The sequence below is a fragment of the Haliotis rufescens genome, unplaced genomic scaffold (genome assembly GCF_023055435.1).
Source record: "Haliotis rufescens isolate VD_foot unplaced genomic scaffold, xgHalRufe1.0.p SCAF_39, whole genome shotgun sequence".
Taxonomy (NCBI): domain Eukaryota; kingdom Metazoa; phylum Mollusca; class Gastropoda; order Lepetellida; family Haliotidae; genus Haliotis; species Haliotis rufescens.
In genome coordinates, this window is record NW_025964101.1 from 2,821,937 (window position 1) to 2,837,734 (window position 15,798).

Consider the following 15,798-nt stretch of genomic DNA (forward strand, 5'->3'; position numbering starts at 1 on the left):
CCAGATTATTAAGTCAATCTCATTTCATTTTAAAAACTCCATTTTTTTAGAGAAACCAAAATGGCGCTCTCCTTCAGTCAAAATTAAATTAACCCTTATACTTCCCTGCTACTGGCAGAGCAGGGCACGCCTTTCCGAGACTGATTATTCTCTGGAGTTGGCGTTTTATTCTTACCCGCCCTAAAGTGAGTGAGTGAGTGAGTATGGTTTTACGCCGCTTTTAGCAATATTCCAGGGGCTTCACACATTGTACCCATGTCGGGAATCGAACCCGGGTCTTCGGCGTGACGAGCGAACGCTTTAACCACTAGGCTACCCGACCGCCCCCCCCCCCCCCCCCCCCCCCCCCCCGCCCTAAAGGGCACACACACACTGGGTATATATAATATATATACTCACACAGTCAGTGTCTGTCGTGGGACCCGCTCACCTATTTGGCTTTACGGGATTGTCTGGTCCAGACTCGATTATTTACAGACCGCCGTCATATAGCTGGAATATTGCTGAGTGCGGCGTTAAACAATAAGCCAACCTACCACATCAAAAACAAAAACAGCAAAAGAAATATAGCCGAAGGTAAGGAGGCAAAAAAATTCAGATCAAGATGACGTCAAACGATTTATTTAATACGTTAAAACATATGACAGCTGATACTACTACTGCCATTTGCATTAACAAATTTGTAATTTATAGACCAATCCGTTGTTGTCAAAGGAGTACTGAGACACAATTTCACGGGACAGTTGCTTCAATTTCCCATCATCCTCTAGTTTCTTCATCAGTGGTTCAAGTCTTTCGTGGTACTCCTTGACATGGGTCAGATACTCCTCCCTCATCACGATGCAGATTAGGCCCCCTGTCAAGGAAATTATGGGATGTATACTATAGACAATATGTGTTACATATTCCAGATGTTGTTCCTTCAGCAGATTGCCACACGTTATGCAAAAATCCAAACGAGGTTCAACATTAAATACTTTTTCTCGTCTTTATTTAACGTTCTCCCTTTTCATAATCTGGACAAGACCATTGTCATACACCGTGGTACCCACTATGTCCCATACAGGGTAATAACTATTCCCCAATGCTGCTATATGTTCATATGTGGGTTTCTTGTTTAAAGGCGTATAGGCAATATCCCAGCTACTAGTATATGACGGTGGTCTGTAAATAATCGAGTGTTTGACATCATGAGCATCAATCCACACAGTTAGTCGATTGCATGTCATCGCATTCTAAGTCACCATGCCTGACCACTCGATCCATATAGTCGCCTCTTACGACAAGCATAGGTTGCTGGGGACCCACGGATCGACTGTACATATGTGAAACATCACACAAGCGCTGTGGGGATTATGTTGCTTCATTTGTCCACAGTACCCAGTCATACCAGACTTACATCAAGCCAGGATATCTAAGATGTAGTCTTGGCTAATTGTACACAGTTGGCGTTGGTCGCTGCTCACGCATTGGTTAAATGATCATTTAGAGGTAACCCTGCAGAGTGCGGAATTAAATAACAAATACATTTTGAGTGAATGACATTGAGAGCTGATTTGACCTTTTAAATGAAATATATTTCTAAAAACAAATCCAAACGGACATTCAGACTAAACAGTATACAGACTATGAACCTAATTTGATGTCGGTAGCTGGAATTTACCGAAACTATGGGATATTGTGGAAAATAAAAAAACCAGGAGGTAACCTTCTACAGTTTTCATAAGATTGTCATCGAGGCATTTAAGTGAAAAACGGGAAGCGAACTTAACGAATCACCTTCATTGCGACCTTGACTTTATACTCATTTATTTACAAACTTTTTCTGATCACGGTGGCGACTAACGGGATCGGGTGGTCAGGCTCGCTGACTTGGTAAATGCATGTCATCGATCCCAATTGCGTGGATCGATTCTCATGAAATTAATCACTGGATTGTCTGGTCCAGACTCGATTATTTACAGACCGCCGTCATATAGCTGGAATATTGCTGAGTGCGGCGTTAAACAACAAACCAACCAACCAATCTACCCTACCAATGACACACCCAGATTATATGACGCACAGCTGATGCTTCTCGAGGTAAGATTTGAGGATGACCTTGACGTAGGTGGTCAATACAAACGTGCTATATACAGGACGTGTATGTATATTACATACATGATATGATCAAAACAAGTGTGGTGTACTTGATATTATCTCCGTGAGATGTTGAAAACAAAGTGCGGTGATGCCACTGTCGGCGCCGTCAACATATAGCAATTATATAACGTGAATTCTAGTTCCAAATGAAAACATATACATGCTTCTTTCGCACGAAGAAGTACACGAGTCTTGCTAGAAGACTATGACTTGTGATCCTTGCATAAGTCATTTGCATTAATGTACACATTTTCGATTAAACTCACCTGGTTTAGTTATTCTAATTAGTTCGTGTAGCCCGTGGCAAGGAATGTGACCTTCTCCCATACCCCCCGATGTTACACAGCAATTGTATGTGTCTGCAAATGAAAGGATATTCTTTAAAATAACAATGCAGGACGAATGAAGAAACGAGATGCTATTCTAAATTAAAATACCGTATTCGACGTAATAAGCGCCCCGCTGTAATAAGCGCCCACGGCGATATTTGCTAATATATTGGCTAGTGAACAATCCCAATCAGCACCCCTTCCGATTGATCAATGTACACAAGACTTATGTATTCGTGTATGATACGCACTTTCGTGTTATATACATCCTTAATTATGGACAATCAAGTTCTGGAAAAATATATCTGTCAACATTTCAGGCTGTCAGCATAAATCACGAAATTTACGATCCTTCAGCTCTGGTTTTTTTCACAAAAATAATATTCTAATAAGAGCCCCGTATTTCTAATTTTGAGAGCGCCCTGGGGCTTATTACGTCGAATACGGTATTGTAAAATTTGCAGTGCTGTTATACAATCTGGGTTTGAATAGGTTCCCAGTACCTGATACAGCTGACATATTGCCGGCTTCCATGTTAAACAACATTAATTCTCTTTGAACCAACATCTATTATTCAATATCTTTAATGAAGAGCCTTGTACATAGTTATTTTAACAGGCATGCTATACGATTTCGTCTGAACAGATACAAGTTGTAACTACATTTACAGTATTTTAGAGATACAGGACGCCACAACCCAAAATGTTCCTCACCGTCCTCTATGGGGAGACGTTTGCCGTCCAGGAACTCACAGTACAGGTTGGTGTAGATGTTCGTCTTCCTGGCTTGTTCCAGCATCCCTGTAGCTGGTTCTAAGGCATCCAGATGCTTGAAACCTCGAGCCTGAAGCTGTAAAAGTCAATCGATAATACGCTTGTGGTACAGTGAGATCCGTCCTTTAAGGGATACGAATGTGAGAAACGTGTGATTTTCCGATCTTATTTTCATTTTTTTATTAATGAATTATATTACGAAATATCTATCAATGGTAAACATGGAATCCAAATGTTTCCAGATTTGATAGAAATATTTATGCTACTTTTCGCAGACGATGTCATTTTAGTGTCAGATACTGTTGTTGGTCTACAAAGGCAATTAAATATTTTAAGTACATACACGAGAGAATGGAAATTATCAGTGAACTTGGAAAAAACTAAAATTGTGATCTTTAGAAAAGGTGGTCCAATAGCGTCGAAAGAAAGATGACCATTCGATGGTCAGTCAGTCAATATAGTAGATCAGTATTCACATTTAGAAATCTGGTTCTCACACACAATGAATTAGAAAAAAATGTGCCCTTGACTTGTCCTTGCGTGCAAAGAGAGCTTTAATAAGTCTAATGTCTATTGCTCATAAAGTTGGAACGATGTCATCTAATATCTTCTTTGTTGTTTGTTTGTTTGTTTATTTGTTGTTTAACGCCGCACTCAGCAATATTCCAGCTATATGACGGCGGTCTGTAAATAATCGAGTTCGGACCAGACAATCCAGCGATTGACATAATGAGCATCGATCTACGCAATTGGGATACGATGACATGCATCAACCAAGTCTTGGTTGATGCATGGCATCATATCCCAATTGCGTGGATCGATGTTCATGTCATCACTGGATTGTCTGGTCCAGACTCGGTATTTACAGACCGTCGTCATATAGCCGGAATATTGCTGAGTGCAGCGTTAAACAACAAACAAACACTTGCGTGGATCGATGCTCATGTCAATCACAGGATTGTCTGGTCCAGTCTCGATTGTATACAAACCGCCGTCATATAGCTGGAATAATGCTGAGTGCGGCTTTAAACAACAAACAATCAAACAAACAACCTGAATGTGTACCTCCTTCCCTACAAGTCCTGTTCCAGTAGCAACGTCTAGTATTTTCGTCTCTGGGATTTTGTCACAGAAATGCTCTGTAAGAACATTTGCAGCAATGACTGGTCCCCTGTAACGTTTCGAACACAGATCCTGTGGGAAAAAAAGAAGAAAAACATTAAGAAATCAAGATTGTCGCGGCGCAGAACTTTAAAATCTTGCAGAAACACTGGCTTCAGGATGATAATAATGGCTTGAGTTATGGGGAGGGGGGTATAAAATGTCAGTGATAAACTACAATGTCAACAGGTAAGGACGGTGTCATATATGGATCAGGGACAGTTTGGTTTGTGTTTGGGGTGGGGTCGTGGAGGTACCATACAAATATGATTTTCTCGCAGGACATGGTGGATGCCCTGAAATATATTAAATCGATCGGCTCCATTTAAACAAAATAAAACAAATCTCTCAACAAACATTCAAGGTATCTTCGGAATATTAGATAGTGGGACACTTTCCGACCTGTAGATGTCGAATGGTGGTAGCTTTTACATACCTGATTTCAAGTCAAGCTATTTGCCCGGAATATTTTGCGCAATGAACATCAATATATTGATACATTATGTGTAGATTAAGACATAGCTCGCTCATATACTGACTGACAGACAGACAGGCAGATTTATTTCGTATGTGTGGCCATGAGGCCAATTGTACAATGACATTTTGTTGTAAGAAAATTCAACAAATTCAGCAGGTATTTAATTCTTATATCTTCATATACTGGACATATCAATAAATCATGGTATTCATCTTCTTGGTAATATTTGCAGGAAGGACACATCGATGTTAAAACGTCATTATCTTTGGGGTCTCTGTATATTGATCAGGGTATGTATACCACCTGAACTTCGTTAAACATCTGCGTAAAGATAAAGATCGAATTGTTGTTAAATACATTTCTGGTATTATTTCCATCTTAAACATGGAAGAGGCATGTAGCGATTTTAAACATCTGATATCAGCTGACTAGCATTGACAGTACATATCTTTACGTTGTTTAAACATTGTTAAGAACATTATTTTATTTCCAACATCCTGGTATATCCACGCGTATGCAAATCCATGCGAAAAAAGAGTTTCTTTAACAGCTGAAGCCCAGTTTATATCCCCAAAGACATCAAGGCGCTTAAGCATATAATAGCATCGTCTAGAGTAGCGTGTATCTGGTTGTCTGAGCAAACGTATCCAGTATGAGATAACTCTACATTGATAGTGTATATATATCGGGTGCCTTCCGCATTCTGCTAAAATTGCCTTATTTGGTCATATACTCATTGACGGTATGCGTACCTGATCATATTTTCCATTCTCCGCCCATTTAGAGTAGTACTCAACGCATTCTTGCATACTGATCCCAACACGGTGAGCCTCATAGCCTCTGGAGTAAGCACGAGCATCATCTGGCGCACTGTTTTCAACATATCGCTTTGCTTTCTCTTCTGCCATTTCTGAAAAAGAAAAGAGAAATATATACATTAAACATACTGCCCCAAGTTCTCAAGGTTAAAAACAGTCAAAAGAAGACGCTAAAGGGTGAGGTGGTCGTTAAAAGGTAAAGGAACTACTTCCACAATAGATATCCTACTGAAAGGCATCAAGTACATGACAAAACAAACAATTCTGACCTGGTAGCTCAACATGTAAATCAACATATCAAAATAAACGCGCACGCGCACGCACTTGGTACAACAAACTAACTGCATATACAATTTCAAACTATATCAAAAGAATTGGCTCAAGAAGTAACATAAATTGACCCCTGAAGGTCCGGGGTAGAATAGGTCTTCAGCAAACCATGCTTGCCGTAAGAGGCGACTAACGGGATCGGGTGATCAGGCTCGCTGAATTGGTTGATGCATGTCATCGTATCCCAATTGCGTGGATCAATGCAATCACTGGTATCATTTACAGACCGCCGTCATGTAGCTGGAATATTGCTGAGACCGAAATATGAAAATAAAAATAAAAACCGAAATCATGTCCATTCTTCTTTTGAAATGGATTCAAAATCCATATATAGAGAGATATATTGCTCGGTCCACTAAACGTACCAACAAATCCTGGTCTCGAAGATTAACGACTATCCTTAATGCATAATCTAGGATGGACTTCTTTATATTCACAGAAAGTATTTTAGACAAGTGGAATTAATATCATTCATTCTCAAAAATGGTAGAATAGTCAATTCACTTCCTCTGATTTTCCAACATGATCTAGAAAAAAATGAGACCATTAAAGCCACCTCATCTGTTTTATGTTTATGTAATGTAATGTAATGTTTACAGATTTTGCGTGACTAAAAACTATCCACGAAACTGCATGACAAGAGGAATGAATGTCAATTTCCCTTCATGTCGAGCAATATTCCAACAGCTCCAGCCTTTTGGGGACTACATTTTACAACATGAGACACAACCAAGCATGCTCTCACTACGAAGATTTCAAAGCGCGTCATGTGACGCTTGTTCAAAAGTGTGTTTAGTCAGGGACAGCCAGGGCCTTACGGGCCAAAGTATATCTCTCAAAATGGTTTATGGTAGACATGTGGAGGAAGATGCGTTCCCGTGTTTTTAAGGCCTTCGTGGTTGTTTGCGATGGGTGCCGACTGTCGGGCGGGTTACGATCACCATTTTACCGAACACCTGGTATCATCACATCGTCATGCATAAACACATGCTCATGGAACAATCGGAATCGCACAGCGGACAATATGAATATTCCATATTTCCTCATATCCTCAGTACTAACAGTGACCCGTGAAGATTCCGGGGTAGAATAGGTCTTCAGCAACCCATACTTGCCGTAAAAGGCGACTATACTTGTCGTAAAAGGCGACTAAAGAGATCGGGTGGTCAGGCTCGCTGACTTGGTTGATGCATGTCATCGATCCCAATTGCGCGGATCGATGCTTATGATGTCAATCACTGGATTGTCTGGTCCAGACTCGATTATTTACAGACCGCCGTCATATAGCTGGAATATTGCTGAGTGCGGCGTTAAACAACAAACAAACAGTACTAACAGTGCCAGACCCAATCTATGAGTAGTAAGGAATTATTTCATTCTCCAGTTTAAAGTCGTGATTTAGACCCCACGTGCGTTGATACCCCTACATAACAAGACCATCCTCACTCGGATTATAACCGGGAAGATCCGGGTTAGAATAGATCTTCAGCAACTAATACTTGCCGAGGGAGGCGAACTATTCATCGGGGCTATATTCTGATATTCGAGAATGATTATTCTCTGGCGTTGATAATTTGAATTTCTTCACTTAAAATAACCATTTAGGCTTTTTGAAGTACTCGACCCTTTGGGTAACATTTGACTGTTTCAGCCTATATGTGAGGAAACTTTACCATTTCCTTTGTATGGAGGTTATAGACATGTCGCTGGGTCACTTCAGACTTCAACAGGTCCAGCATTTATCTCTGGAAGATCACTTGAATAGTGAGGGAGTATGGTTGTACGCCGCTTTTAGCAATATTCCAGCAATATCACGGCGGGGGACACCAGAAATTGGCTCACACATTGTACCCATGTCGGGAATCGAGCCCGGGTCTTCGGCGTGACCAGCGAACGCTTTAACCACTAGGCTACCCGACCACCCCGATCACTTGAATAAATTGTAACACATTAATATGGGATCATCAAAGATACGTTATCACGTTGCCATACTGAAAAAACAAAGCAAACAGTGACGTCACAGCAAAGCGATACTTGTCGGCTGTAGCATTGTCACGTTACCACATGTGCACAATGTGACACATTTATTTGGGTCACTTATCTTATGAGCATTGATATTACTGTTGGGAATAAAAACATCTCAACGTGTGTCTGAACATGTCTGATGTACTCTACTATAACGTATCTCTGAACATGCCTGATGTACTCTACTGTAACGTGTGTCTGAACATGTCTGATGTACTCTACTATAACGTGTGTCTGAACATGTCTGATGTCCCCTACAATATCGTGTGTCTGAACATGTCTGATGTACCCTACAATACCGTGTATCTGAACATGTCTGATGTACTCTTATTTAACGTGTCTGAACATGTCTGATGTACTCTACTATAACGTGTGTCTGAACATGTCTGATGTACTCTACTATAACGTGTGTCTGAACATGTCTGATGTACTCTTATTTAACGTGTGTCTGAACATGGGGGGGGGGGGGGGGGGGGGGCTGTAACTGTGTTAATGTGTTAATGTTTTGATGTTTTATACGATCTGGAGGAGCCATCTTGATTGTCACCAAGTCGTAAAACCAGTCTAGTCACGGTCAAGTGACCGCACCGCTTCCCCCTCTCTTAATTGTCCAGCTTCTTTGCTGTCTACCATTTTAACATTCATTGTTAGAGAATAATTGGTGACCCGGTAATTAAATTTTATTCTCTAGGGGTTTAATCATATACATTTATCATGTATTTATTTTATATATCTTTTATTATATATGTTTATTTTCACGCATGAGCGCATTTATCTGGTACTGGTAGATATTTTACATGTGTTTATAGTTCTATTTGCCAACTTAATAATTGTACATATCTGGGTGTAAGTCTTTAGTGGTACCGTTGGATAGATGACGGGCCGGGCCAGCGGGTATTACTAAAAATGGATTGCAGAATAATAAAAGGAAAACGTGCACATCTAGGCAGTTACGTATAGTTTTGCTCAATTAATTGAGTTTGAATCAAAATGCATCTTCAACAATGTAATAAACGGATAATTATGACGTGAGTCCTCGTAGAAAGGTCAGTGTCTTGACTGTGTGTTTTCTTTGATGAGAAAGTTTCTCACCGACCTTAGCTTGTAGGGGTGTGATTTCCAGGGCAGGAAACGACAGTGTTTTGACTACTCTTGTTTAATTAATTAACGTGTTGGGCATCCCTAATTAACCTTTACTAATTTAAACATAGTACATAGTCTCTAGATGTAGCCGATTATGCGCGATAAAATCCTTTCTTACTGTTCAGGTTGACATGAATTCAGGGTGTGTATATGTATATGTGTATATGTGTATGTATGTGTATGTATGTATGTGTGTGTGTGTGTGTGTGTGTGTGTGTGTGTGTGTGTGTGTGTGTGTGTGTGTGTGTGTGTGTGTGTGTGTGTGTGTGTGTGTGTGTGTGTGTGTGTGTGTGTGTATGTATGTGTATGTATGTGTGTGTGTATGTGTGTATGTATGTGTATATATATGTATGTATATTATGTGGAGTTTGCAATGTGGGTATGGATTGTTTTTCACAAGCACAATATGTACTTCTGACTGAAAATGTGTATTTTATTTAAAATTTTGATATCGAATATGTACAGTCTTAGTACACAAGCATGTGATCACAACAAACATGTCTATAACATATATTCCATTTTACTTTTGACATATATAACGTACTCTCGGGTATTAGATTCAAAGTGGATATGCACTAATTAACTTGAAAATTATGTTTAAGTTGATCAAAATTGGAATATGAATACACTCTTCATGTGCTGATCCACTTATGATCAAAACATCAAGGATTATACTTTAAGTATTAACTTACACAAACTGATCAAGTCGCAGCTAATCACATACTAAATAACTCAAATAGTAAATACTCTATAATCATAGCTCAAAATTACCATCCCAATCCAGTAAGTTTTAGAATTCAATGACTAAACGCTGATGTGGTCCAATTTGCTTGCATATAATAATATTATGATTGTTGACATATTTATAACCCCGGCTGACCACTCATTCTGATACAGCGCCATATATTTCCCTCAACCAAACATTATTTAAAACATCTATTGCATAACTCTCTTAAAATTGTATTCAACAAATACTTACTTTTTGTGTTTCCTTTCTTTATTGTTATGGGTATCCAACGGTATGAAAACAGCCGACAGACTCGCAGTGAGGTCGCTTGCGTAAAGCGTGCAGCAGCTTATGTTATGTAACATAATCGAGTCTCCCGTACTACCCAAGTGTGCTGCGCTTACGGCATACAAATATAGTTATCGTAAATTATTGGCCACCTATTTCTCTTAAACTGTACATGTACTGGTACCTCAACCAAATGACCTAGTAAAATAAACCATGCGGTGATTGACTTTCTACTGCATATTTATGGACACATGCATTGTATGCAGTCCTACTTTAAATGTCAACTTATGTAAATTGAATCAAGTCGAAGCTAATCACATATTAAATAACTCAAATAGTAAATACTCTATAATCATGGTTTAAAATTACCATCCAAATCCAGTACGTTTTAGAATTCAATGTTAAAAACACTGATGTGGTCCACTTTGCTTGCATATGATATGATTGCTGACTTATTAAAACCCCGGCTGACCACTCATTCTGATACAGCGCCTTATATTTCCCTCAACCAAACATTTTTTTAAATATCTATTGCATCACTCTCTTAAAATTGTATTCAACAAATACTTACTTTTTGTGTTTTCCTTCTTTATTGTAACAGGTATCCAACGGCATTAAAACCACTTGCGTAAAGCGTGCAGCCAACTTATGTTACGTAACTTATTCGTGTCTCTCGTCCTACCCCAGTATACAGCGCTAACATACAACTATAATTACCGTATAACATTGGCCATCATTCCCCTTGAGTATGACACTTGCATTATGTCCAATTGCTGTAATTCTCTGTTGTATTGATGTGAAACCCTAATATTAAGATATGCATTATCCCTGATTGTTTTTATCGGATATTTTGTTTATCGAACCGAGAAAACTATGTTTGTGTTGTTCATTCACTTTTTCATATCTGTTTTTGATAATGTTTTCGTACTTGTTTGTTGTCCAAGAAAAGAAAACCAAAATAGTGCTTATTTACGTATCTTGTACCGAGCCATATCTGTAGCTTGTGTGTGTCTGTATGATTGTCCATTTCTTTTGCGACCCACTGTGCCTTTGTTTATCATACTAACATTCGATGTCGGTTGACATATCACAATATAGACAAGCAGTGGGTACATTTGCAGTTACACTTCATGTTAAATACTCATTTAAGTTTCTGATTTTTGTACACATTATGGTAATTGGATATTTTAGTTTGTGCAACAACAACAGTACTTACGCGTTCATATTTAATATACCAATTACAGGTCAATCACCTCATTACGTTTATATTCAACACGATTTCTTAACTCTGTCACCCGAATGTGCTTTTTATGCCGTCTGGATCATGTTACAGTAATTACATCCCACAATGCACTCTCAACAGTCTGCGCATGCCCAGTAAGACGGACATGACGTCACAGTGTTTACCTTTATTAACCCTGCAGCCCCGCACGAGGTTACTTTCTACATTGTCGCAAGCCACTCAACTGCGTTATTCTCATATGCTTCGGTGCTAAATCACGAGTCAAGTCAAGCCATCCGATCTCGGGTTTCGCGCTACTCAGCTAACCCAGACTAATAATGGCGGAGTGGAGACATAGACGAGCCAGAAGTCAGCGCAATCGGGTTAATGTTCTCGACTCCGCACAGCCTGAAGAAAACCCGGATAGCCTCGAACCCCGCGCCACTGCTGCCAGTGCCAGTCGTACTACAGGGAGAATCAGCAGTCAACCGTATCTGACCGTGGCCCAGCTACGCAAACAACTGGCAGAACGGGGCGTGAGGGTTCCAAATAATTGGCCTAGGAAAAACTTGTTGCAGCTGTTCCAAGAAAACCAACAACAACGGCCAGCAGCAGCGACGGTGACCTCGTCGGACAGTTACGACCCGAGTGCCATTTCGTCTCCGGCGGCCACACTTCCGGGGGTGGTCGAAGCCAGCACACATCACAGGAACCCAGATGCCCTCGTTAGTGGGACCACGCTACCCTACAGTGTCATATCGGACTTCGGGGACGATGGTACCAATTCCGTGTCACCTGTTAGTATTGCCAGCCTACAACGCGAACTTGCAGAGCTAAAACACATGATAGCGAACATGACCAGCCATAACGCAGTGCCCACCGAGTACGCAGCTACAAGCCTACCGGATCACCTCAGCCATGATGTGCCGTCGGATTCGTTGCCCCACATCCACACAGTCGCGCCAGCGCTCAAGAAGAAGATTAAAGACGGCAAGTACTGTAACCTGGCCTTGTTATTGATACCTAATCAAGACACTCTAGACACTAGAATGGCCGAATATGATGGCAATGTATATCATTTAAAGGAGGATGCTAGGCTAAATCGCACTCTAACACTAGCAGAATTCATACAGGCCTTTGGCATTTACAAGGACATTCTTTGTGACATCAATAACGCCAAACGGAAACAATTGGACGGACACGAGCAAACTGTCATCGAACTGGCTACGTTGTATGGGGGCTCTGCGCACTATGACTACCACAAGTTATTCGCTGCCAGAGTGGCGTCCTACGCAGAACAAGGTTGCATCATTCGCTGGGATATGAGGGACACACGTCTGTACGGGCTGTGTTCGTCGGGGCGCCGTTCCAGATCGTGTGCGATTTGCCACAGCATCACCCATGGTACAGACTTGTGTCCTGAGCGACGTACTGATACAGTTAGGCCCACCCTGTTCTCGGACCGAAGTGCCAGCTCCGACAGGATGGGGGCGATGGACAAAAACGACACCAGGGGACGACCTAGAGTTAGGTAAAACGGAAGGGAGGTCTGCAATAATTTCAATCACCAGGGCTGTGTGAGAGTGAACTGTGCATACCTTCATGTATGTCTCAATTGTCATGCCCCAAACCACGGACAGGCAACTTGCGCCAAGGCTCCCAAATCGAGACGGGACAACCAAGCTTGACTAACTTTCCCGGATATAACCAGAGAAGAGGACGTAGGCACCTTTGCAGTCCAACTCACTCCCATCAATGTTCAGGCTATACAGGCAGAACTCGCCTCTCATCCCCATCCTCCATTTGCTACATATCTCGTCAACGGCTTGCAACATGGCTTCGACCCCTTAATGTCGGATGTTCCACAGTCCACAACGGAATGTAAAAACAATCGTAGTGCTACATTGGATCCAATAGTTGTGACTAAGGCAGTGCAAACAGAAGTCGATAAAGGGTACGTTATCGGACCTTTCCAGCGGGCTCCATACCCTGTCTACAGAATTAACCCCTTAGGAGTTGCCACGGGCAAGTACTCGGGCAAGAAGAGGCTAATCCTTGATCTGTCAGCCCCACATAACTCGGAACATACCGCAAGTATCAATGATCTGATTAGTAAAGAATCTGCTTCACTCTCGTATGTGACCATAGACTATGCTATTGCAGTTATTAAGCAACTGGGACATGGTGCACAAATGTGTAAGGTGGACATTACCGACGCATTCAACCAGATTCCGCTGCACCCCAGGTACTGGCCGTTCTTCGGTTTCCGATGGGACGATAGGTACTACTTCTACACTAGATTGGCGTTCGGGTGCAGATCCAGTCCAAAGATTTTCGATACCCTATCACAAGCCGTGTGCTGGATATTGCAATACAACTACGGCGTTAAAAACATTTTGAATCTGTTAGATGATTTCCTGACTATTGATCCTCCCGGTTATGAAGCTAGCACAACTATGGATGCCATCTTAACCTTGTTCGACAAACTATAAATTCCACTCGCTGTTCACGAGACTGATGGACCTGTAACTTGTCTAGAATACCTCGGCATCATCTTGGACTCAGTCTCGATGACGGCGAGCTTACCAGAGAACAAGTTGAAAAGGATAGCAGATATGTTAACATCATTTTCTACTCGGACTAAGTGTATGAAAAGAGAGTTGCTGTCTTTGTTAGGGCATTTAAACTATGCTTGTCGAGTGGTAGTACCAGGCAGATCCTTCCTATCTTATCTGATTCGACTGTCGGCCACTGTGGTCAAGTTGCACCACCATATCAGACTATCTAAGCAATGTCGGATAGAGATGCACATGTGGAAAAAATTTCTGAACCAGTGGAATGGCATCTCGTTTTTCCATGACGACCATATCACATCAGCTCCGGATCTCAATCTGTATACGGATGCAGCTGGAAGTGTAGGACACGGGGGATATTTTGATGGGGCATGGTTCGCCCAGGCGTGGCCTAAGGACGTTATAAACAGTCGAGACTCAGCACAATCAATTGCTTGGTTGGAACTTTATCCTATTGTGGTGTCGGCCATTCTCTGGGGACGACATTGGACACAGAAGAGAGTACTGTTTCATTGTGACAATATAGCTACTGTGGGTATTATCAAAAAGGGTAGATCAAAATGTATGGACATTATGGCTCTGATGCGGACCCTTACATGGCAAGCAGCTTTAAATAACTTTATTGTGTTAGCTGAACATGTTCCAGGCGTACAAAATAACATTGCAGATGCACTTTCCCGTTTGCAGTTCAGGAAATTCCGAGCCCTGGCGCCCCACGCAGACCTCCATCCAACGCCTTGCCCACCCAGCTCCCAAGTGACGTGGACCTGAACCATCACCTGGACACCCTGTGGTCAGCCGCGATCAGTCGACAAACAAGAACAGCATATTCTACAGGATTTCAGTGCTACCTAAAGTTCATGTTAAAGTTCAGTCTGTTCAACACACTGGGTGCCAGCAGCTTCCTGCCACCAGTTAACGACGCCTACCTTCAGTACTTTCTTGCCCATTGCTTCGGCTTCCTCAAACTCTCACATGACACCGTGAAGACTTATCTGGCGGGAATCAGATTTACGTACCTACAAGCGGGCATCAGGACACTGTTTGAAGATGTCTCAACCGGTGCCCTAAATCGGATTCAAACTCTACTCAGAGGATACAAACGGGCCCATACACCAGAGCGGAGGAAGAGACTCCCCATCACTTACCATGTGCTACGTAACATCATCAAGCGGCTCAGGGATGGCGTGTTCGGTCCTTTCAACGATTTGGTAATGGAATGTATGTGTCTTACAGCGTTCTTCGGATTCTTGAGATGCGGTGAACTCACATGTTCAGCCAACTTTGATCCCAGTAGGAACATAACTATGAGCGACATTAGTTTCGTACATCATAAAAGAACATGTGTTATAACCTTAAAAGTGTCTAAGACTGATCCCTTCCGACTAGGCGTTCGCATTGCCTTATTCGCTACTGACACTATGACATGTCCCTACTCGGCCTTGTCCAAACTGTATTCCATTAGAACGCAGTGCAGGGCTGCATACCAGGATCCGCTGTTCGTCAATCGGGACTATCTACCAATATCCAGGACTGTGTTTTTGTCATGGTTAGATAGGGTCCTCACGTTGACTGGCTACAACTCCGCCGACTACTCCGGGCACTCATTCCGGATAGGAGCAGCTACCACGGCGGCCACCGTTCACATCGAGGATCACCTCATTAAGACTATGGGCAGGTGGACGTCGGACTGTTACGCCAAGTATATCAGAACGTCCGATTCCACCTTAGGGCAAGCCCACAAGGCTATGTGTCACCATCACTAAGTACCATATTCATGTATTTACCT

General features: G+C 41.8%; 1 protein-coding gene across 1 annotated transcript; it reads right to left on the reverse strand.

The window, feature by feature from the left end:
* Positions 1–610: 610 nt before the first annotated feature.
* On the reverse strand, positions 611–10,254 carry LOC124147191 (methyltransferase-like protein 27). The gene is made up of 6 exons (XM_048381525.1): positions 10,179–10,254; positions 5,636–5,793; positions 4,310–4,438; positions 3,185–3,320; positions 2,409–2,501; positions 611–856 (listed from the first exon to the last, which is right to left on the reverse strand). Exons 2-6 carry the CDS (start codon positions 5,789–5,791, stop codon positions 672–674), a joined length of 699 nt encoding a protein of 232 aa, XP_048237482.1. The 5' UTR covers positions 5,792–5,793; positions 10,179–10,254; the 3' UTR covers positions 611–671.
* Between the last annotated feature and the right edge of the window lie 5,544 nt (positions 10,255–15,798).

Coding starts and splice junctions, on each gene's coding strand:
- LOC124147191 (XM_048381525.1), bottom strand. CDS start 5,791: ATGGCAGAAGAGAAAGCAAAGCGATATGTTGAAAACAGTGCGCCAGAT. Junction 4,439..5,635: donor AGAATGGAAAATATGATCAG/GTACGCATACCG, acceptor TTTTTCCCACAG/GATCTGTGTTCGAAACGTTA. Junction 857..2,408: donor AATTAGAATAACTAAACCAG/GTGAGTTTAATC, acceptor TTTCCTTGACAG/GGGGCCTAATCTGCATCGTG.